General features: G+C 48.0%; 1 protein-coding gene across 13 annotated transcripts in view; it reads left to right on the forward strand.

Moving 5' to 3' along the window:
- The window catches only part of LOC122378671 (V-type proton ATPase subunit S1-like), a 32085-nt gene that overhangs the window by 7584 nt on the left and 2020 nt on the right, over positions 1 to 22481 (forward strand). For 3 of the 13 annotated variants that reach the window (XM_043359993.1, XM_043359997.1, XM_043359994.1), the window contains exons 2-9: positions 5060 to 5187; positions 5620 to 5728; positions 6007 to 6114; positions 6425 to 6578; positions 7534 to 7619; positions 7894 to 8054; positions 13093 to 13236; positions 21292 to 21559. In XM_043359993.1, coding sequence (XP_043215928.1) covers positions 5096 to 5187; positions 5620 to 5728; positions 6007 to 6114; positions 6425 to 6578; positions 7534 to 7619; positions 7894 to 8054; positions 13093 to 13236; positions 21292 to 21559 — 1122 coding nt within the window. In that variant the 5' untranslated portion in view covers positions 5060 to 5095. Of the gene's footprint in view, positions 1 to 3635; positions 3712 to 5059; positions 5188 to 5619; positions 5729 to 6006; positions 6115 to 6424; positions 6579 to 7533; positions 7620 to 7893; positions 8055 to 13092; positions 13237 to 21291; positions 21560 to 22481 lie in introns of those variants that run through there. The other 10 variants (XM_043359995.1, XM_043359998.1, XM_043360001.1 and 7 more) reach the window with 8 other exon arrangements.

Consider the following 22481-nt stretch of genomic DNA (forward strand, 5'->3'; position numbering starts at 1 on the left):
TATAATTGAGCTAGCTGCTAGAGCCTCGCGGAAAAAAACGAGCGCTTGCGTCGTTACATGACGCAGTGACTGGCACCCCATTTTAAAATATAAGTGACCTCTTAGGGCAGGTCAAGGGCCCCAAGGCATTTGATCGGTTCTTGGTAAATAACTAAACGCATTATCGTCATTTCGATACAATCGTGTTTTCTGTTCTCAGACGCGTCGATTTATATGCTTTTTTGTTTAGGTGAAGCAATTTAGGATGTTTATCTCAGGTCAATGTCATGTTAGGGCAATGCAGGTCACGAAGCTGTTGAAAGGAGGACATGTTGCATAACATTTGATTCGGGAAGTCTTGCAAAGTCCATTGATGGCTGTCCCGACTGGCTAGCTCATTTTGATCTGGAGTTATTGACGAAACACTCCTATGACCCTAGTGACGTCATAAATGACGTCACGCAAGGTGAACAATGCAAAGTGAAGCATTAGACCTTGCCAAGAATGTATGAAGTCACGATTTCATGTGCTTGAGGTATAGTTCCAGATCATTCCCGACGCCAAAATAACAGTTTCCATAATTCCCCATTATGCTTATATACGACACTAAGTGCATTACGGATTGCATCATTTTATAACCGACAACCGTGCAGAGGTTTACCTAAGACGTCATAGTTAAGTGACCTGACCTGAAAACGTGGTTGATGTCAAGTGATCCGGCTTGAATGAAATGTAAGGCATGTGAAATGTCAGCCTTCTATCATCAGTGTGCTTTGAGCTACCGCAAAAAGAATGTATGGTGACGGCATCCACCCCTTCTTCTCGGCCGGCGAGGGTTAAACCTCGCTTCAAATTATTGCAGATAATGATGTGACCGAAAACAAAGCATTATTCTGTGTCTAGAACGGCCGGTGACTTGTTGGACAAGATCCCCAATCTTAATTCGCTAGATGGGAATAAAATACTCGGTAGGTATGTGATACATATAGTTATACCCCTCGATTTGCCCTCGCGCTAAGTCTATTCTAATCATCACTGTCGCTTTTTTATCCGAGATGATGTCGCCGCTAAACGGGTTGTTTTGTTTGCTTGCTTGCGCTGAATGACCATTACAGATTATTGAAGGATTATGATAAAATAGGAATGGGGCAAGGGAGGATATGCACTGCAGGTGTTTAATTTAGATCACAAAGGCATCATTTCCGGCATCGTGCAGTCATTATCTTCCCCTCCTCTGCACTGCGGCATCTCTGCGCCCCACACACGGTGTCCTCACTCCACGGCCGGCCGCCGCCAACTGACCCACTCGCCGGGCGCCGCGACCTGACCCGTGTCGCTGCCGCGGCCTGCGCAATAGAGTCGGGGCTGGAATCCGGGGGTTCGGCCGGCCGGCCGCCTCTGGAGCGGGGGACTTTTTTAGTAGACCTACTGTACAAGGTCCTATCTTCAGCATGGAGCGACCGTTAGTGTGACGTCACCTCGACCTCGTTTAGTCATTCTGATTTAAATGGGTTTGTTCTTTGAAAAATCGCTTAAAACTTGGTCTGAACTTTGCTGTGGTGCCTACAGAGTAAAAAGAATCAGCTTTATGACAGTAATGTGGCCTGGGGAAGTAGGTAATTTTGGGCTATGACGTCACATATTTGAAAGTTTGTGTTTGGAATATGGGAAGCCAAAGATGTTTAATGAAAAATAAATGCCAGAACCGTGTTCCTGATCATCCAATCCATAAAGTCGGGCACAATTTAACTGGTTTTAACAACATTTTAGAAGGTGGGATAGTCCCTTTAAAGGAAATAGTTCACTTTCACGAAATTATTTTTTTTGCAACGGATTTATGATTTTTTATGTTCAAAATAATCAGCAAAGAAAATAAAACCTTTTTATAACAAAAGATTATTTTCTATATTTTGATATAGGAAGAACTTTTCAGTTTCTGCAAGGCACACGCGATCCAGTATGAAAAGAGCATGGGTCCCGAAAATTTTTCAGAAACAGAGAAATTATCACAGCCACCGGCATTTGGGCGATCTGCTCGATCTGATAATGTTCCCCTGAATGTCCTAATTGATCAGTACAAGAATTTCTCTAGAGTTCTCGTAGATAATTTCTCTACTTTCTGAAGAATTTTCGGGACCCATGCTCTTTTCATACTGGATGGAAATATATGCAAGGCACACATCCTCAACGCAAGACACCTTTTTCGGGACGAGAAATAGAATATCTTTGCCTAGGGTGATCGTTGGGCTGTAAAAGCTCCTGATTTATGCTCGTCTCAGCCCAAGCTACGGAACTGCTATTCCAGTTCAAAACCCATGTTAAAAAGTGAACTATTTCCTTTAAGGGAAGGAGCGCGTCAAAAAATGCATCTAGGGTTCGTCTGATCGCCAAAATAAGGGCCGATTAACTAGGGGTAAGTGGTAGATGCATGTACACCTCAATCTGGAACCCAAGGGCCAAGGCTGCGGCTAGATATTGACCCGAGAAATCGATTGCAACCCTTATTTTGGCGATCAGACGAACCCTTGAGGCACTTCTGACGCGCCCCTTCCTTTAAGGGCGATAAGGGGTAAGGGGTAATTGATGCACACATCCATGGAACCCTGCTGCGGCTAGATTGACCCGAGGAATCGATTGCCGCCCTTATTTTGGCGATCAGACGAACCTTTGAGGCACTTTTGACGCGCCCCTTCCTTTAACCCGCGCGGGGCTGGGGTCTCCAGCCGAACGCGCGGGGCTGGGGGGAGGTAAATTTTACCCCCCCCCCCCTGGGCCCTGTTTCACCGGTGATAGCAGCACGCCGATTTTACGACTTGTCAAATTGGGTTTCCATGGAGACATCAACAGGCCCATTGCTCCAACACTACCACAAGTGTGACGTCAGCTCGCGCAATTTGATAGCAGCGTGGTAGCAGCAGCAGGGCTGCGGAGTCGGAGTCGGAGTCGGAGTCGGAGTCGGTCGGAGTCGACAGTTGTGACCGGAGTCGGAGTCGGAGTCGGAGTCGATTTTAGAAACCCGAGCCGGAGTCGGAGTCGGAGTCACCGAAAATCTGTCGACTCCGCAGCCCTGCTAGGTCTGCGGAGTCGGAGTCTGGAGTTGGAGTCGGTCGGAGTCGACAATTCTGCCCGGAGTCGGAGTCGGAGTCGGAGCTGGTTTTTGAAAGCCGGAGTCGGAGTCGGAGTCGGAGTCGCCGAAAATCCATCGACTCCGCAGCCCTGAGCAGCAGCCCGTGAAACACCGCCCTGTTATCTCCCGAACTAATGGTCCGATTTGGAAAATTCAAACGCCGATCGAAAGATCTCATCACGAACAACCAAAAACATGTACTTAATTTAAAGTTTGAGGTCAAGGTCAAGGTCAGGTCAAGGGACGCTGGTCTAGGAAGTTGCTGTGGCAGCGTGGCTGACGCTAACTTCACGGACATCCTGTGCGCTCAATAAAACGGCAGTGATCCTTTTAGAGGTGTTCTGTGAATGCGCCATAAATGCTCGCTGTGATACGTCGCATTGTTTCATGTTTTTACTGATTAATGTTAAAAATTATTTTTCAGTTTATTAGGCATACTTAGAACATAAAACTTGTATCTTTTTGATATTTTCAAGACACACGAAAAATATTACCACCACTAGTCACGAGATCGAGTGGCCGGTTTTCGACGAAAGGTGGCGCTGAAGATTTTGTATGTGGTGATGTGTCTGTGTTTGGGGTGTGTTTGGTGTGTAATCCATGGTGTGAGCGTTGTAGTTTTTTTACATTTTGTAATTATTTGTATCATTTTGTTTGTAAAACATTATTTGTACCTATGCTTTTGTCATGAGTATTTTTCATAATCATGCTGTGCCTGTAGTTGATGTGTTGATCTGGCATTTCACCATCAGCATAAAAGTTTGCAAAGCTCCTGTTTTTCATCCATTTTTATTAGTTAAAATATGTTTTTGCCTGTGTAACTGGCAAATTATTTCACTGGAAGGAAGTGGTGCATTAGTTTCGCTGTCGTTGTTTGATTTGATAGGAAATGAAATAGGTGGTTGATGCATATTATTCTTCCCCATATCGTTATTCATAGGCGCTGGAACGGGGAGGGCACCGGGGCACCGTGCCGTGCCCCCTTTGATTTTGGCATTTTAACATTAGCCCTATGGGCGTTGCATGGAAAGAATGGGACCAAAAGTCGGCAGTGCCCCTCCACCCTTACTTGAAGGTGTTCCACCGCTACTGTTGTTATTGGTGTGATCCTGAATTTGCTTTTAAAAAGTTGTGGTGTGTAACTGTGACAATAATATAGGGAAAGCATGATATATGACTAGAGCATCATTTTGTACTCTGAGAATCTTTGAATATCAATACCAGGGCTGTGGAGTCAATGGATTTCTGGTGACTCTGACTCTGGCTCACAAAAAATGAAAACCAGCTCCAAATTCAACTCCGGGCAGAACTGTTAATTCTGACCAACTCCAACTCAGGCTCCACAGCCCTACCAATTCTGAGGAGTCTGGATTTTTTTGTGGTTCTGGTTCTGCCTGTTTCAAAATTTGATTCTGACTTCATTCAGAACTGTTGACTCTGGTCTCTGACTAACTCCAGCTGACTCTGAACCCTGATCTGAGTGATCGATACACGAATCTCAGATTTTATGCTTGCAATGATTAGCTAAGCTGCCATATTCTCTGCCAGAAATAAAATTGTGTGTCATGTGCATTGCTAATTCAAGCTTTAGACTGCTTAAAGAGCAATCATTATTGCTTAACCTTACCATATATTATAGCTCCATAAGACCCTGCACCTTTTCTGTGGTGCAAGAGGTAACATACAAAGTTCCCTTGTCAAAAAAAAAACTTGACTATATCATAAACCTGTGCAAGGTTTTACATATGCCTACCAATGTGTTGTGAAAGCATTTGCAAGATATATTACTTCTGAGTTTTCCATTGATCCAGTTGATTTGCCCACCCTTTATATTTTAAAATGGGCATTTTCATGTTAGCATGCTTAATTTTTCCATATTTATTTACAAGCTTTACAAGTGTCACAGTGTGTAGGAACTTATGATTGCACGTATATAATTTATTTCTATTTCAGATACATTTTTAGGAAGTAGCAGCTTACAAAAAAGTCATGCGGTCATTAAAAGTCCTCCTTCTGCTGGGAGTGGCAGTGACTACACTGGCAGACAAGAGTGCTCCTGTCCTTGTCTGGGAGTCCACAGAGTAAGTATAAGTAGCTGTTCATATGATACCTATCCCACATTTTGCTTAAATGTTTGTTAGTGTATATGGCAATTAGCAAAGACCATTGCAACTGTTCCCTATGCAATTTTTGAGTAGCAGTCTGGCAAAGGTGTGCAATGTTCATTATATTACATTTTGTTAGGCATATGCCAGCTGCTAATCCCCACATGCTGCAGCAGCTGCTACAAGAGATGTGAAGCAAAGACAGACTTTGCATATTAGAGCTAGTGACATTAATTTTGCAGGCCTATCTACTTCACTATATGACTTAAAATGTGCACAATGTGAAAACTCATGCCTATCAAGCTCATCACTATTTCCTACAAAGTGTGTCATGACCAATCATGACTCCCCCTGATCCCCCCCCCCCCCCCCAGCCTGGTCATGACTCACTATTGCTATGCATTACAGGTCATCTGCTCAGGCATTGCCAGCTATTCCTGCAATGTCCAATTCACAGCTTCAAAAGCATCTCAATTCACTGGACTCTGAGGCTCTTGTTATGTTCATTATGAATGAGGTAAGTCATAAGATGTATGTTTAAGCAAAATATTTTTAACAGCTGCCGCAGCTGTTTTCTATCTGAGTGTACCTATATGAGCATAGCACCAGCAGTTCTGTCATACCATGGTTGAAAGTGTATGACCTTTCTCACTAAATTCTTTGAATTAGTTAATGCATTAGGTGTGAGCAATGTTAGATACATTTGAATTTTTGGCCACCACCAGCAGCAGCAGAGCAATTGATTGTTTTTGCTAGTATCTCACTATAATTCATTGGCCTGAAATGTTCCGCCAGCTCAACGTCGAGGACTTCAGCGGGTACCCGAGCGCCTTCCCGCAGCTGCGCCGGGAGTTTGAATCGTCCCTGAATGCTTTCACTCCGAGCATGTCCAACCCGTCTCAGGTATGTGTCATGCGGGGTGAGCGGAGCAAAGACCGTGCTACTTCCTGCACTCTGCAGCTAACTTTCTGTCACATGGTAGTTGGTTAGTTTTGCAAATCTGTTGAACCTAGGACACCAGCAGTGGCGTCGCACGGCCTATCGGTGACTCACTTCAATCCGCCTGCGACGCCTGTAGTGTTTGTCAGCGTTTGCGCCGCCGCGCTGCCCCGTCCCGTCGCCGGTCGCCGCTGGTCGGTGACCGGTGACGGTGCGCCGCTGACCCCCGACCCCGTCCCGCGGCGCCGCTGACCGGTGACGGTGCGCTGCGCAGCTGTCGGAGCAGCTGGACGCCTACCGGCGCGTCACTGTCGACACGCAGGACGTGGAGTCTCTGCAGCTGGCCGACGGCGCCCAGAAGACGCTCTTCCTGGTGTACGTCGGCGAGCGGGCGGCCTCGGAGCGGCAGGCGGCGCTCCGGCGCACCGGTGAGTGCTCACCCGGCGCGGCGGTGGGGAGGGGGTCGCCGGCCTCCACTGGACCGGGGTCGGTGCTGCTGCCAGAACTTCCGGCTCTGACCTGGTGTCTGCCTCGGAGCGGCCGCCGGTCGCAGCATGTGCCGGTGTCGCCTAGGGCGGAGACGATGGAGAGTGGACACCGCTGACAGTGATTCACGTTGTCAGCAAGGTGTTTATGCTCTGATTGCTGAGTGGCTGTATTTTGAACGTCGATACGGGTAAATAATGACCAGTGTGGTATAATCACTCGTTCTAACAAAAATGTCTTATACGGAGCGAGCGAAGCAAGCGTAGTCTTTCATAGATTAACGGAATTTTTTTAGTATGAGCGGCCGGCCGGCCGTGGCCACGCTTTTGCGACGCTTATATCTCAGCAACCACTTAACCGATTTACATGCGGTAAATTTTGTAGGGTAGCTTCATTCCTTCATTTAAGTATTGGACTATTCCCGATGCATGTGGGTGACCCCTTATGCTGTATGCACGTGCCACGTGCAAAACGAAGAGGTGTCAGTTTTGTAACAATTGCAATATCTCGGTAACTACAATATCTCTGTACTGGCCACTGGGCCGATTGCGCTGAAAGCTGGCATGCCGGTAGGCGTCCACTAGGTAATGCAAATCCCACGCAAATCCATGCGCCACAGTTGGGATGCTGCTGCACGTGTGCACGTGCAGGGGTTGATTCCAGGTCTCGAGAACGGTTGAACCGGTTGCGCTGAAATTTGGTACATGGTTAGGGACCGGTTAGTAGGGTGCAGTGCACAAGTAAGTTGGTGAGCCCCCTCGCAATTTGGCACGTGCATGGCCCACCCTTTCGCTCGCTCCGTTGGTCGCCCCAAAAGGCGTTTTACTGGTTTAGTAACTGGTGAATATTCGCTCGCACATTGTGACGTGAACAAGGAACGTCGTGTCTGTTTGGCAGATGAGCTCATCTCCACAGTCCTGGCCAGAGTGAAGAGTCTGACTGGAAAGTACTCTGCAGTGCTGACAGGGAAGCACACCACCATGGTGAGTGTAGTGCTCTTCCGACACTTTGCACTTACTGCGTGTTGTCAACGCTATACATTTTCCGTACCAACCTGTCTTAGTTGTTCATTGTGTAATGCTGGTGATTGAAGTGCATTTATTTTGTTAAAAGCCTGAAGACTTGCCACTGTTGATGGCTGGTTACGGTGTGGTGGTATCGCTCCCCGGCCGGGCCTGATCTGTGACCGGCCCGTGTGTGTGTGTGTGTGTGTGATCACTGGTCTGATCACCGGTCTGGCCGGCGCTCCGCTGTCAGGGCGGCGAGGCGCAGCGGCGCAAGGTGCGCAGTCTGAAGGCGGCCGATGAATCCGCCGCCGACGCGTCTCAGTTCGAGAATCTCGGCTGCGTGTTCATCTACACGTCGGCGCCGGCCGTGATTCGTTTCTCGTTGGCCGGCGACAAGGGCGCGAGGAGCACGTGAGTACGGCCCGGGATGGCGACCGCGGCCGCGCCCTGAGTGGTGGGCATTGCTCACGGGTCGACCTTCCATTTAGCTGGTGGAAAAACACCGCAGCCTGAGATACTCCGGATTATGGAAGATCGGATATGCAATGAAGACTACCCAAGGGCCGCCTGGGGGGGGGGGGGGGGGGCAATGGGCATAAAGTTGCCCCATTCTTTTACGTTTTGTGTGATATCATCTCCAAACCTGATAAGATATGAACTTGAAACTTGGCATAGCTTCAAATGAATACTTGGGACATATTTGAGGAAAGTTTGGTGGTTATAGCACTTAAGATGACGTCACAATGACGTCATAAAGTTTTGTCGTTTTCCGATATGAACCGTTTCTGATGTCACTGAGCATGAAACCGGTTCCGTAGCTCAGTCGGTGGAGCGTTGGACTCCACGTGGTGAGAGCACGCGTTCCCGGTCATAACAGTCTGGGCTCGAAAGCGCCGCGCCGCCGTTTTTGGTACACCTTATCATACATCAATTCTACACATGTTGTGAAAATTTCAGACCAAGGTCATTCAAGGTCAGGTCACCAGGTCACTTGAAGTGACCTCACCTCATAAAAAGTTTCAATGTCTGTCATAGCTACACCGAGTGACCGATCGCTTTGAAACTTTCAGCGATTGCTAAGAGCAATAGCATGTACAAAATGTATATCTCAGAATTTTGATATCGATGACCTAAGGTCAGGTCAATTTTGCGACCTCCCCATTATAAGATAATGGGAGAAAATTGAAATGCGCCTCTTTTGGACAAAAGACATTATTAACACTCCCAAACACCGAATTACAAGTGGCTTAGACACACTGAACATGAAAATGGTGTCCGTGACCCTTGTTTATGCCCTGAGGTCATCTTAGGTCACGAATGGTATCTAACAGTTTTTCGCAAATAACTTTTGATAGAGGCATGCTAGAGCGATGAAAACGCCTTAGATGTGTTCAGCTCGACGATACGGATCGACTGATATGCAACATGACCCTTTCCGGTCAGGTCATGACCTTGACCTGAGGTCAAATTTTCAAGTTGACCTTTCAAGGTCAACTTATAGTTCATTCGATGCGTCTTGACGAGAGGAACACAATGCCGGTAAAAGTAAGCTCGTACAAGGCTTGGGTCAAAAGTAATTGCAGAAAAACTGTTTCCGAAAAAATCGGCAATTTTTGCAATTTTTGCCCCCTGCAGGCAAAACCGTTGACGTTAGGTCAAATCTGAGAGAATTACTCAGAAAGAGCTTTAATAGGGCTATCGAATGCACTTTTCCGCGGCGCTGTAGCTCTATTGGTTCTCGAGTTATGCGTTGGCTTCTTGGAAATTTTCGACATTCGACCTGGAAATCGACGAAATTTTGCCTTCAATGACCTCTGGTGACCTGACCTTTGACCTGACCAAAAATTGACTGAAGTGATTTCGTCATTATTTTTGACGCTCTTTCGAACGCTGCCTTCCGCGTATCCCTACGTGGCCCAGGAGCCGAGTTACAAGGGGGGGTGTTCAAACACCCCCCCCCCCCAGCAGGGCGTGGAAATCCAGGACCCCCCAGCCGGGCGCGGGTTAAACTTCGGACTCTAAATTCGGCTGTAGAACAGGAATTGCGCGATTGGAAGGCAGAGGGCAGGGCCAACGCGACAAGCTTGGCTTAGCGGGGGCTCTGTCCTTGTAAATCCTTCCATTCAAAAGATTCGGACTAAGGCCGGGGGGATCCAGGGCGTCGCAAGTCCATCTACGACACGTCGCAAGTTACGACACATGTCCCGTCGCAAGTTGTGTCGTAGCGAAAAAGGAGGGATGTTGAGGAAAGAGGGGTTTGTCGGAGGATACGACAGAACGTAGCTGCGACGAGGCTTAAATACCCGCTTTACTCGAGAATTTAAAAGGCTACACGATCAGCTGATCCCGTAGTAAACGTCAGTAAGGTCGAAAACTCTATCACGCATAAAGGAACATTCGCCTTTCTGGTTTGCGAGCTTATGAGACAGCAAGGTCAAGCATGTTCTCTGATTCTGAAGCTTTGTATTAACTGGGTGACTTGTGGTTGCTAACGCTCACGTGATTTGCCATAAAATTTGGGATCGATCACAGGAGATTCGTGGCTATAGGGCATCTAGAATCTATGCTTTAGAAGAAATGAGTTCCGAGAGTTTGAGGTCACAGAGAGGTAAGAAAGTTGTAGATGGAGGTCACAATTGGAGGTTACAGAGGTCATCTGGGACACGTCAGGTCACAGAGGTCAACTTGGGGTCATCACAGAGCTCAATTAGAGACCACGGAGGTAATCTGAGACACGTCAGGTCACAGAGGGCAACTTGGGGGCACGTCAAGTCACAGAGGTCAACCTAGGGTCATCACAGAGCTCAATTGGAGGTCACGGAGGTCATCTGGGACACATCAAGTCACAGAGGTCAACTTGGGTCATCACAGAGCTCAATTGAAGGTCATTGGGGCCATCTGGGACACGTCAGGTCACAGAGGTCAGCTTGGTGCCATCAGAGAGGTCACTTAGAGGTCACAGAGGTCATATGGGACACGTCAGGTCACAGAGGTCAACTAAAGGTCATCAGAGAGCTCAATTGGAGGTCATATGGGACACGTCAGGTCACAGAGGTCAGCTTGGAGTCACTAGAGAGCTCAATTGGAGGTCACGGAGGTCATCTGGGACACGTCAGGTAACAGAGGTCAACTTGGGGTCATCACAGAGCTCTATTGGAGGTCATGAGGGTCATCTGGGACACGTCAGGTCACAGAGGTTAGCTTGGGGTCATCATAGAGGTCACTTAGAGGTTACAGAGGTCATATGGGACACGCCAGGTCACAGCGGTCAAGTTGGGGTCATCACAGAGCTCAAATGGAGGTCATCTGGGACACGTCAGGTCACAGAGGTCAGCTTGGAGTCATCAGAGAGCTCAATTGGAGGTCACGGAGGTCATCTGGGACACGTCAGATCACAAAGGTCATGTTGGGGTCATCACATAGCTCTATTGGAGGTCATGGGGGTCATCTGGGACACGTCAGGTCACAGAGGTCAGCTTGGAGTCATCAGAGAGCTCAATAGGATGTCACGGAGGTCATCTGGGACAGGCCAGGTCAAAAAGGTCAACTTGGGGTCATCACAGAGCTCATTGGAGGTCATCGGGGTCAGCTGGGACACGTCGTTTTTGGAATGGGGAGAATATTTTGGGAGATGCCCCTTGCAACGTCCAAGACCGCCTTTCTGGATTCGCCAGTAGTTGCTGGAATGGTGTTAGGCTACTTCATATCCCCGAATACCCCAATAAATGTGAATATAACATACTATGCACCATTTTCAACACTCTCGCTGGCACCGATTGAGGCCTCCTAGACGACCCGTCAGTTCAAGCTCTATAACTCGCGTTAGCGTCAACGGATTGCAACCAAATTTTCAGGATCTAAAGTTTAAACAATTTTGCACCTACCATGTAAATTTCGTGACCATGACCCGAATGACCTGTGACCTGTGACCTCTTCCTCAAGGCAAGGGTCAACTTGCGACACAACTTACGACTGCTATTTCAAATTCGTAAGCTGTGTCGCAAATCAGGCTATTTGCGATAGACTTTACAACTTAAGTAACGCTACTCATCAATTGATCCCTTCAAAAACGACTTACTACACAACTTGCGACACGTCGCAGCTACGACGAGGCTTACGACGCTCTGGATCCCCCCAGAAATCTATATTTAAAAAAGCGAAACGCCACTGTAAATGAGCTGAGCACCCGACACATCTAAACACACTTTCACCTAGTTCCTACTTCCTTACCAGTGATCGGTTGAATATGTGATCGGATATATATATATATATATATATATATATATATATATATATATATATATATATATATATATATATATATATATATATATATATATATATATATATATATATATATATACCATTTATTACGGAGCGAGCGAAGCGAGCGTAGTCTTTCCTTAGATTAACGGAAATTTCTGAGTATGAGCGGCCGGCCGGCCGTGGTCACGCTTTTGCGAGGCTTATATCTCAGCAACCACTTGACCGATTTACACGCGGTAATTTTTGTAGGGTAGCTTCATTCCTTCTACCAAGTATTGGACTATTCCTGATGCATGTGGGTGACCCCTTATGCACGTGCCACGTGCAAAACGAAGAGGTGTCCGTTTTGTAATTGTTGCAATATCTCGGTAACTACTTGGCCGATTGCGCTGAAAGTTGGCATGTAGGTAGGCACCCACTAGGCACTGCATATCCATGTGCCAGAGTTGGGGTGCTGCTGCACGTGCGCACGTGCAGGGGTCGATTCCAGATCTCGAGAACGGCTGGACCGATTGCGCTCAAATTTGGTACACGGTTACGGAGCAGTTAGTAGGATGTCGTGCACAAGTCAGTTGGGACCCATTTTGCACGTGCGCACGTGCAGGGTGCCGCTTCCAGATCTCGAGAACGGCTGAGCCGATTGTGCTCAAATTTGGCACACCGCTAGAGACCAGTTAGTAGGGTGCCGTGCACAAGTCAGTTGGAGGTACCCCCTCGCAATTTCGCACGTGCAAGACCCACCCTCTCGCTCGCTCCGTTAATCGCCCCAAAAGGCGTTATACTGGTCATATTTCTCCCGTAGAGACTGAGCAACGCCAATCTATAATTCTGCCTCTGGCGTCACTGTGACGTCATTTCAAATTGGATCGACACCAAATTTGGGCAGGACCTCGGCTAGTTATTTAGAAATATGTGTGCAAAGTTTCGTTTCTTTCTCTCTTCGCATAGCGACGATATCGTCGGAGATATCGTAAGAAGAATTTGTATTTTGAATTTGAGAAGAAGTAAGGGGGGGGGGTAACTATTTGCCTCCCCTCCCCCTTCAGCGGCTTGAGGGTGGCAGCCGCTGGGTTAAAAGAAAGCTGTTATGTTTGACAGCAGCATGCCTTTTCTTTCGATAGTTTGATGAGCATTTGTAAAAGTATTTTGTTACACGCCTTGAGCTGAATGTGTTGTGTTTCAGCTGGAGAGTGGATCTGGGCAACGCTACCTTCGCCGCCGACTGCAACGCATCTGACTCCAGTCAAACTGTGACGCTGTCTTGGAATGATATTGGTCCGAAAGACCACGATCAGCACACGCTTACCCTGGCCAATATCGACCTCCAGTAAGTATATGTAACTGTACATGATGCAGTCTTTCATTATCGAAACTCCTAAGGGGGGGGGGGGTGAAACGCTCCTTGTTTTGTTACCTATAAGGTATCTCCTAAAGGAATGTCGTTTCGCCACTAAATTTTCAGTACGCCTTCCATATAGTAACAAAAAAAGGTCGTGGTAGCTCACCCGGAAAGGATGTTAAAGTGACGTCACGCTTTGCATTTCGGTCATTAAATGGGTTGCGAGAAGAATTGTCACCTCTACAGTTTTGAAGTTTTTTTATGAATTCAAATCGTTGAATGGACAAATGGACTGTGTCGAATCCCGCTATAAGCAGAGCTTGATGCGCGCTACGAAGTATACCCCTTGGTCACGCTTTTCAGGGTATTGTAAAAAAGGATGGTCTGCAACTTTTTTAGACATTATTATTATGATGATTGCAATAAAGAGTGAATAGTTGGCTTTTTGTTCATAAAGGAAGGCGAAAAACGCCAAAGTATATGTTCCGTGCCAAGCGTGCATCTGTTAAATCAAATGGAATGATTTTTTACAATGTGATCTTGAAGAGGGTGTGCTGAAAGTTTGCTGGTGATATCGGCATTCTTCAATGGATTTCACAGAAGAAGGTCCGTCGCCGAAAGCATATTTTGGACTTTTTCGGCTTCCTTTAGTAATGAGGAAAGGGCTTCTATTCATTCTTATTGCAGGAAAATTGAAATGTCAGTCTTTTAGTATTGTCTTGATATAAGGCTAAGCCCTCCAAAAGCGCAGGCTGGGCCGTACCGGGCCGCTCATACTGAGATTTTTCCGTTATATTGAAGAGGCTTGTTTCTCTTTCGTTCGTATGGACATAATTGGTAATCAACTGGTCTGAAATGACTAAGTGCAATGGAGTCTCCATTGCTTTTTAAAAGAAGCATGTCATACTGAAGTTTTGCATTGGCTGGGCTACATGATTTTAAAGTTTCCTTTTATCCTTAATATTGTTTACCAGATAAGCTAATTCGTAGGTAATGATAGTAGAGGCTCGTCATAGACTCTTGGCATTTTATCGAGGCGTTGGTCACCTCTTAGCCGTGTTCCCTCATTTTTTTTTTAAGATATAGTTATCGCTGAAAATGAAAACTAATCTGAGGAATAATTTTGGGTGATGGTGTGGCGCAGGATGTGAGGTTTCGGAGCAGGGAGGGCGACCCGCGGAGGCCAGGGCGTATTTTAAGGGATTTTCACTGGGTCGGCAATCACATTTAGGGGCGGCATTTTGCACTCATAGGGGCGGCACTTGGCATCTGAGGGGGGCGCCATACCTACTGATATTTAATGACAAAAAAGACACGTTCGACGGTTCTTTTATAACTCTTTCTAAGTAATGATTTCAGATTCAACCTACCTAAGCTCAGCGGTATTACGTCTATTTTTCCGGGATATAACTAGTATTTCTCGTGTCATAATGCGACAAATGAACTATAATTTGACTTTACAAAAAATAATTTAAAAATTTTACCTGAGGTCAAGTTCATGACCTCACCATAAATAAAACATGTTGCATACCAGTCGATCCGTATCGTCAAGCTTAAAACATTCACGGTGTTTTATGGCTCTAGAACAGTGGTCGGCAGGTCGCACGAGTGGTGCCCACTTTATGGGCGCTGGACGGGGCCATTACCCCCACTTGTCATACCCCATTGCAAGCCCCATTGCTTACACGGCAAGGGTCGCTGATATTCGGCCATATCCTTTGACGCCTCTATTTTTCTGCATCTTAACCCTAGAACGCCTAGGGGGGGGGGGTTGTATCAACCCCCCCCCCCTGAGGTTTTTTCGAAGTGCACGCTAAACGGCTTGTCGTAGCGGGCTGAAATTTTCAATACCCTCTGGGGCAACCTTTGCGCATCTTTTGCCGAAAAAAAATTGATCGGGTCATGTCAGGTCACGGAGTTATGACGTCATAAGAGGTACAGCCTCCGGCCGGATTTTCACAAACTGAGTGCCAACGCCCGAGGTTTCCTGCCGGTGGTACGGACATCGGTTGATGGATCGTGATGAAACTTCCCATGCATGTTGGGGCAAGTATTGGCTATCATATGGTATAAGAAATTTGACCGGGTCAGGTCAGGTCACGGAGCTATGACGTCACAAGAGGAACAGCGTCCGGTACTATTTTTGAAAAGCGCCCGAACCACTATTTTGCTAATTCTTGTCACCTCAATGGGAATATGCAGCAATATTAGCTTCTATAGGGAGCAAATGGACCTCCCAAATCCAAAAATACAATCAGATTTCAAAAATTTAAATTTTGATTTTTCGAATTTCTGCCGCCGACTGTGACCTTGCCGACTTCCGGCGCTCCCAACGCGCCATTTTTAGAGCTAGGGAAACGAAATACATACCAAACGATAGAGAATTGATCAAGGAACACGATAGTGAAGGTTTCAAGTCGATATCTCCCACCGTTTTGCCGCAATCGCCGCCGAAAGTTGAAAAAAAGTCCATTTTTCCGAAAATTTGACCTTTGACCGGTCAAAAGTAGGTCAAATGTTGACCTAGGACCAAAAAATATACCACCAATCGCGAGATCTCGTTGAGAGCAATCCGTTGGTTTTTTCCGCTAAGCTCTACGACCTTCCGTTTCGAAACGCCAGGGGGGGTCGTAACAACCCCCCCCCCCCTTGGTCGTTCGTGTTATGAGAAATGGCCTGGTCGTGCGAGGGTTAATAAAATGCAACACAATTAACTCTCTTTTTATGGAGAGGGAGAGCGGGTGGAGTAAGGATGAAGTCATACATTTTTTATTCATTAGTTACTCGCGTAATGAACAGCGTATTGATTTGTAACGATACGTTCATCCCCCCCCCCAAATTAATGAATGGTATACCTACCTACTCAAATATTTTCGTGACCCCAGTGACATTTTCATTGAGTTTTTGAAATTTAAATGATCTTCACTCGGTAACTTTCTCTCCGGATCGGCCGGCGGACAAAACGCAAGCGAAGACAATGCGGGGAGTCTGGTGCTCTACCAACTGAGCTACGGAACAGGGAAATGCTCACCATAGATACACCGACTGAACGATCCCTTTATAACTTAAGCGATTGATAAGACAAACAGTGTGTAACTGTATATACAGGGTGGCGCTGATAAATGAAGACAATATGTGCTCCACACAAAACATTAATTTTTTGACAAAAGTCAGTACATTGGATGAAAGCTTGGAACTGGGGTGACTGATGGCGACCTGTCGAGCAGAATTCACTCGATGAATCCCCCTCCGCGTCGATGACGGCCTCGATGCGCGGCCTGAACCGGGCGCAGGCCTTGGTCAGCATGGTCTTGTCCATCTTGACCATCATCTGCTTGATGGCTGACTTCATAGAGTCAATATTGTTGTGTGGGTGTTTGTTAGTGTCCCTCTCGACTACGCCCCACACGTAATAGTCGAGCGGGTTCAGGTCCGGGGAGTTTGGCGGCCAGAGCTCGGGCGTGATGTGGCTGTGCAGGTTGGCGCTCATCCACTCCTGCGTCACCCTGGCCTGAGGGCGGGTGCAGAGTCTTGTTGGAACACATAGGGCCTTCCTCAGCCACTCGGTAGATCCAGGGCTTCACGACGTCACCGTCATCGACGGTGACGTCGACGTCTGGTCGTCGTCGACGATGTTCTCGGCTTTTGCAATGAAATCGTCGTCTCTGACGGCATCAGATCGTCGGGGATGTTTCTTCCGCTTTGCCACAGACGGAACGTCGCCCACAGACTCATCCAAGATCCGCTCGACTTTATAATCATGGCTTTTGTAGACCCTGAGGAAGTTGGCGACCTGGGGTGCCTCGCTGCCGGCGTGAAGCGCCACAATGACCGCGTGCCTTTTCATTTCTTCCGCTATCATCTTCAGCTGCAACGTTCCCTTTTGCTATGGACAACAATTTACATAAAGCATGGCACATGAATGCAAAAAAATTATTGCTTTGCACTAAATAGTTTCCTCGTAACACAGGTTTGAAATTTGCGGTTATTTACCGGCGCCACCCTGTATATATAAAATGTAAGTCTCGAAATTGCTATGTCTTTGACCGAAGGTAAGGACAATTTTGCGACCCTTCCATTAGGTATAAGGAAATGGGAGAAAATCAGGGCATGCATGCCTCTTTTTATAGGTAGACAAATGTCAAAGTTAACGAATCTAAACATCATAAAACAATTAAAAATGAAACACTTAATCGGAAAATTGCCACCCACGACCCCTCGTTATGTCCTTGAGTTCATGTCAGGTCATGGAAGGCCTCCAGCAGTTTTTTCAATAACTTCTGATAGAGACATGCGACATGCCTGAGCGATGAAAACACCTTAGATGATTTCAGTTTGACGATACAAATCGACTGATATGCAACGTGACCTTTACCAGTCAGGTCATGACCTGGACCTGAGCTCAAATTTCCCAAATGACATTTGAATGTCAAATTATAGTTCATTCGACGTATCTCGACGAGAGGAGCACAGTACTGAAAAAACAATGTCATAACTTTCGTGAGTCAATAATTATTACAGTAAAAAGGTTCTTCATTAACCCGATTAGTGGCAGGGGGTTGTTTTTATCCACCCCTCAGCTTTTTCGGGAATATCTCCGAAACCGCTGAAGCTACGATGCTGAAATTTTCTGACTTTTCCTAAAACTAAATTGGGCACATTCCCTGAAAATTTCAAGTTCATAACTTTACCAGGGGCGGCTCCAGAGCACTGGGAATTGGGGGGTCCTATTCGTGAAGCGAGTCATTTGGGCGAAGATCACGATGCTGCACCAGTTTTACGAACAGTGAATGAAAGGTATCATGTGATAACATATACAGTTATTGTACTTCCTCTTTTGACACGTTTTTGCTATAATAGGCGGATCCAGGCGTCCAAAAAGGATTATGTTTTAATCCTTTAATTTAATTTATGTTTTACCTCCCAACATAGGTGCCCTGACACCGCCTATGCATGACCAATACAATTGTAGTCGTTCTCTCATAAGAAAATTGTAACATAACAAGACCGTTACCACCCTTTTCAGAAACAGTACCAACAAAAACCTTATTTACTATACTTTTTGAGTACCCCCAATCTCAATGATCTGTATCCGCCTATGATTTTTGAAAATGCATATTTTTAGGATCCATGTGAATTCCTGGTTCATTCTCTATCGATCGGCAAAAGTTGCGTTAAGATTGGTTCAGAAACCTGGCCGTGATAAACAGTCTAAAATGTATCTGCAATTTGCCCGTTTTTACCCTCCTCTACCCCCCCCCCTATTGACATTTTTTAATTTTCATTTTTTAGAAATGTAGATCACGTTGAGCGAAATCGAATGCCGTTTGAATTTTGAAAATCGGCCCGTTAGATCTCGAGATATCAAGGGGGGTCGTAAACAGCCTCCCCCTGCCACTAATAGGGGTAGCCAGGAGCCTGCCACTAATAGGGTTAAAACAGCTCAGTAGAGGGGCGGAGGGGGTCCACTGTCCACTCCAACCCTCCCCAGCCCGGCACGGGTTAAACTAGTTGTGCTCTGGAGGTTAAGCCGTTGATGTTAGGTCAAGTCTGAGGACTTTATAGGAACGTTGAAGAGCAATCGAATGCGCTTTTTTCGCGGTGCTGTAGTTCTATTCTTCCCCGAGTTATGCGCCAGTTTGTCAATAAATGTTGAAACAGACAACATTTCACCCACATTTCACCTTTGATGACCTCTGGTCACCTGATATTTGACATTTGACTTGACCTAACCAAAGTACGGTAAACAAACTGAACCAAGTAGTTTTTGACACTCTTTCGAATGCCGCTTACCGCGTGTTGCTACGTGGCCTAGTAGCCAAGTTATAGGGGTCGGGAGGGGGGTTCAAACCTCAGCCCGGCGCCGGTTAAGGGAAGGCACTATCATTTTGGAGGCGCTGCAGATATGCTAAGGGACGACAGCATCATTTTGAGGCGCGCCACCAACTTTTTAGGGCACTTAAACCACTTTGAGGGGCACCACCGACACTGTGAGAAGCGCAGTTATCTCTTTGAGCCTTGGGGGTGGCACCATTACATTGAAGGGCGCCATGTGCGCAGTAATGTGGGGCAAAATGACAATGAGGAGCGCCTCCGATACTTAGAAGAGACGCAACATTACTCGGGGGGGGGGGGCAACATCACTTTTATTTTGAGGACGCCACCCACCCCATTGTAAGGGGCGGCACTGTAACTTTAAGGACCGCCGCGGATACTTTAAGGGGCGGCTCCTTCATATGGAGGGGCGCTACAGATCGTTAATGGGTGGCAATAGGTATGATATTTAGGGACTCCGATACTTCGAAGGGCGTCACCGTTTGTTTGAGGGTGACATCATCACTTTGAGGGGCACCACCGATACTGTTCGGTGCGCCACCGACGCTATAAGGGGCCCGCGCCACCGACACTGCCAGGAGCACAGTCATCACTTTGACCGGCGCTTCTATGACATTTAAGGGCGCCGTGAGCACATTGGGGGGGCACCATGACGTTGAGGGGCGTTACGGAAGGTTTGAGGGGCGGCAACATGACATTCAGGAGCGCCTCCGACACTTCGAGGGACACCAGCATTTCTTTGAGAGGCGGCACCTTGACTTTTGAGGAGACACCACCGACACTGTAAGGGGCGGCACCATCACTTTGAGGGGCGCCACGGATGGTTTGAGAAGCGGCACCATTATGTATATGGAGGGACGCTACAGAAAGTTAGAGGGCGGCAACATTGTATTGATGAGTTCCTCCAAAACTTTGAAGGGCGCCACTGACACTGTAAGGGGCGGCACCAGCACTTTTAGGGGCGGCAGCATCATTTTGAAGGCCGCCACCGACTCGTTGACGGGAGGCACCATCACATTTAGGGTCGTCACTGGCACTTTGAGGGAGGCACCATCACATTGAGGGGCGCCACCGATGCTGAAAGGGGCGGCATCATCTTCTTGAGGGGCGGCATCATCTGCTTGAGGGGCAGCTCCATCACAATGAGGGGCGATGTGGATACCTAGAGGGGCGGCACCATTATATTGGTGGGTTCCTCTGACACTCCAAAGAGCGTCACTGGCACTATGAGAGGCGGCACTAACACTTTAAGGGGCGGCAGCATCATTTTGAGGCGCCACCGACTCGTTGGCGGGCAGCACCATCACATTCAGGGGCGGCATCATCTTCTTGAGGGACGGCATCGTCTGCTTGAGGGGCGGCTCCATCACAATGAGGGGCTATGTGGATACCTAGAGGGGCGGCACCATTATATTGGTGGGTTCCTCCGACACTTCGAAAGGCGTCACTGACACTATAAGGGGCGGCGCCAACGCTTTAAGGGGCGGCAGCATCATTTTGAGGGGCGCCACCGACTCGTTGGCGGGCAGCACCATCACATTCAGGGGCGCCACCGGCACTTTGAGGGCGGCACCATCTTATTGAGGGGCGCCACCGATACTGAAAGAGGCGGCATCATCTTCTTGAGGGGCGGTATCATCACATTGCGGGGCTCCACAGATGCTTAGAACAGTAGCGGCGGAACACCTTCAGTTAAGAGGGGGCACTGCCGACTTTTGGTCCCATTCTTTCCATGCAACGCCCATAGGGCTAATGTTGAAATGTCAAAATCAAAGGGAGGCACGGTGCCCCGGTGCCCTCCCCGTTCCGCCGCCTATGGCTTAGAAGGGCGGCACCATTAGGTACATTGAGTGGGACTACTAACAGATTTAGGGGCGGCACTGTCACATTGAGTTGCGGGATCATCACTTTCTATAGACGGCTGCTTCACTTTAAGAGGCGGCATTATCATTTCGGAGGGCAGCAGCCTCACTATGAATGACGGCACCTAGCCTGCATGTGCGTGCTGCATCCTAGAGGGGGAGGCAACTGGGTCGGCAAACGGCTGTCACTGGGTCGGCATTCTCCGTGACTGGGTCGGCAATTGCCGACCCAGTTAACATGTTAAAATACGCCCTGGCGGAGGCTGCCACCTGACGGTGAGCGGACTCAGGGTCCGTCCGCCGCCCCCGCGGGCACCTGACTAACGGGGAGCGTGCGCGGCTCCAGGCTCAATTTCCAGGCCAAGATGTCGGGAAACGATGATCCAGACAAGAACAAGGTCTCTTCCTGGACGCTGGAGCCGGTCACCCTAACCTACAGCATCACTTTGGACAACGAGACCATCGACAGGGTGGAGCCGCTCGACTTTAGCAACGTATACGCGCCGATGGAGTTCTCCTACCACTGCACGAACCGCTCCTGGATGCTGTCCAGGCAAAACTTGACCGAGGATTTCGGCGTGGCGTTTTCGGCGCTGGAGCTGCCCGGCTTCCAGGTAGGTGTCGCTGTCCGAGTGGCGGCTCACCCGCCGGTGTGCTTTGATGCTCGACACGATCGTAAACAAAGCGAACCGTTCGCGACAGGGAAGTCGGTATTTTCGTCACACTATAAAGGCCTGGCTACACTATGCGTTTTCTGCGTGCGTTTTTTTCGGCTTTGCGTTTTTTGCGTATTATCGTTCTAGAAAAAAGTAAGTAACCCTCGCCCGCACATGCCATTTTCCCATCCTAGAACGCACATTTGGGGGATCGTGGTTGCCACCCCCCCCCCCCCCCGCTATTTCGCTCATGCTGGAGAGTGGAGATAGAGCTTCGCGGCAAAGACCAACAGTTTCTTTGGGAAGAGACGAATCCAATGGTACACTCGGGGGCAGATTGATGTTCCACCACTCCCTACCTATCGGGCTCCCATGGCTCAGCACTGGCTGCCGCCAGTGGCAGCACTGGCAGCACTGGCACTGGCAGGCAGTGCTGACCAGTGCTGAGGGCAGGCAACACTGGCAGCAGCCAGTGCTGCCTGGCAGCACTGGCAGCACTGGCACTGGCAGGCAGTGCTGACCAGTGCTGAGGGCAGGCAACACTGGCAGCAGCCAGTGCGGGAGCCATGGGAGCCCGATGGGTAGGGAGTGGTGGAACATCAATCGCCCCCGAGTGTACCCAATTTTACCACATTAGGTCAATCATTGACCTTCCAGGTCAGGTCAAACTAACAAATGTTGCTGTTTGGGGCCACCGTTGGAATGTCACGTGCGGTGCCCATCATATACCGATGTCGCTGCCGTTTGTGGTGTCAATCCAGCTAGAGCAGCTCTTTGTCACACTATCCGACTAGGTTTTTACTGGCTGCGGTCATTTCAGGTCAAGTTAGGTCAAGGTCAATTGTATGTGTTTTATGTCTGTGTGTGTCTGTGTGTGTAC

Source organism: Amphibalanus amphitrite, unplaced genomic scaffold, assembly GCF_019059575.1.
Source record: "Amphibalanus amphitrite isolate SeventyFive unplaced genomic scaffold, NRLGWU_Aamphi_draft 000063F_arrow, whole genome shotgun sequence".
Taxonomy (NCBI): domain Eukaryota; kingdom Metazoa; phylum Arthropoda; class Thecostraca; order Balanomorpha; family Balanidae; genus Amphibalanus; species Amphibalanus amphitrite.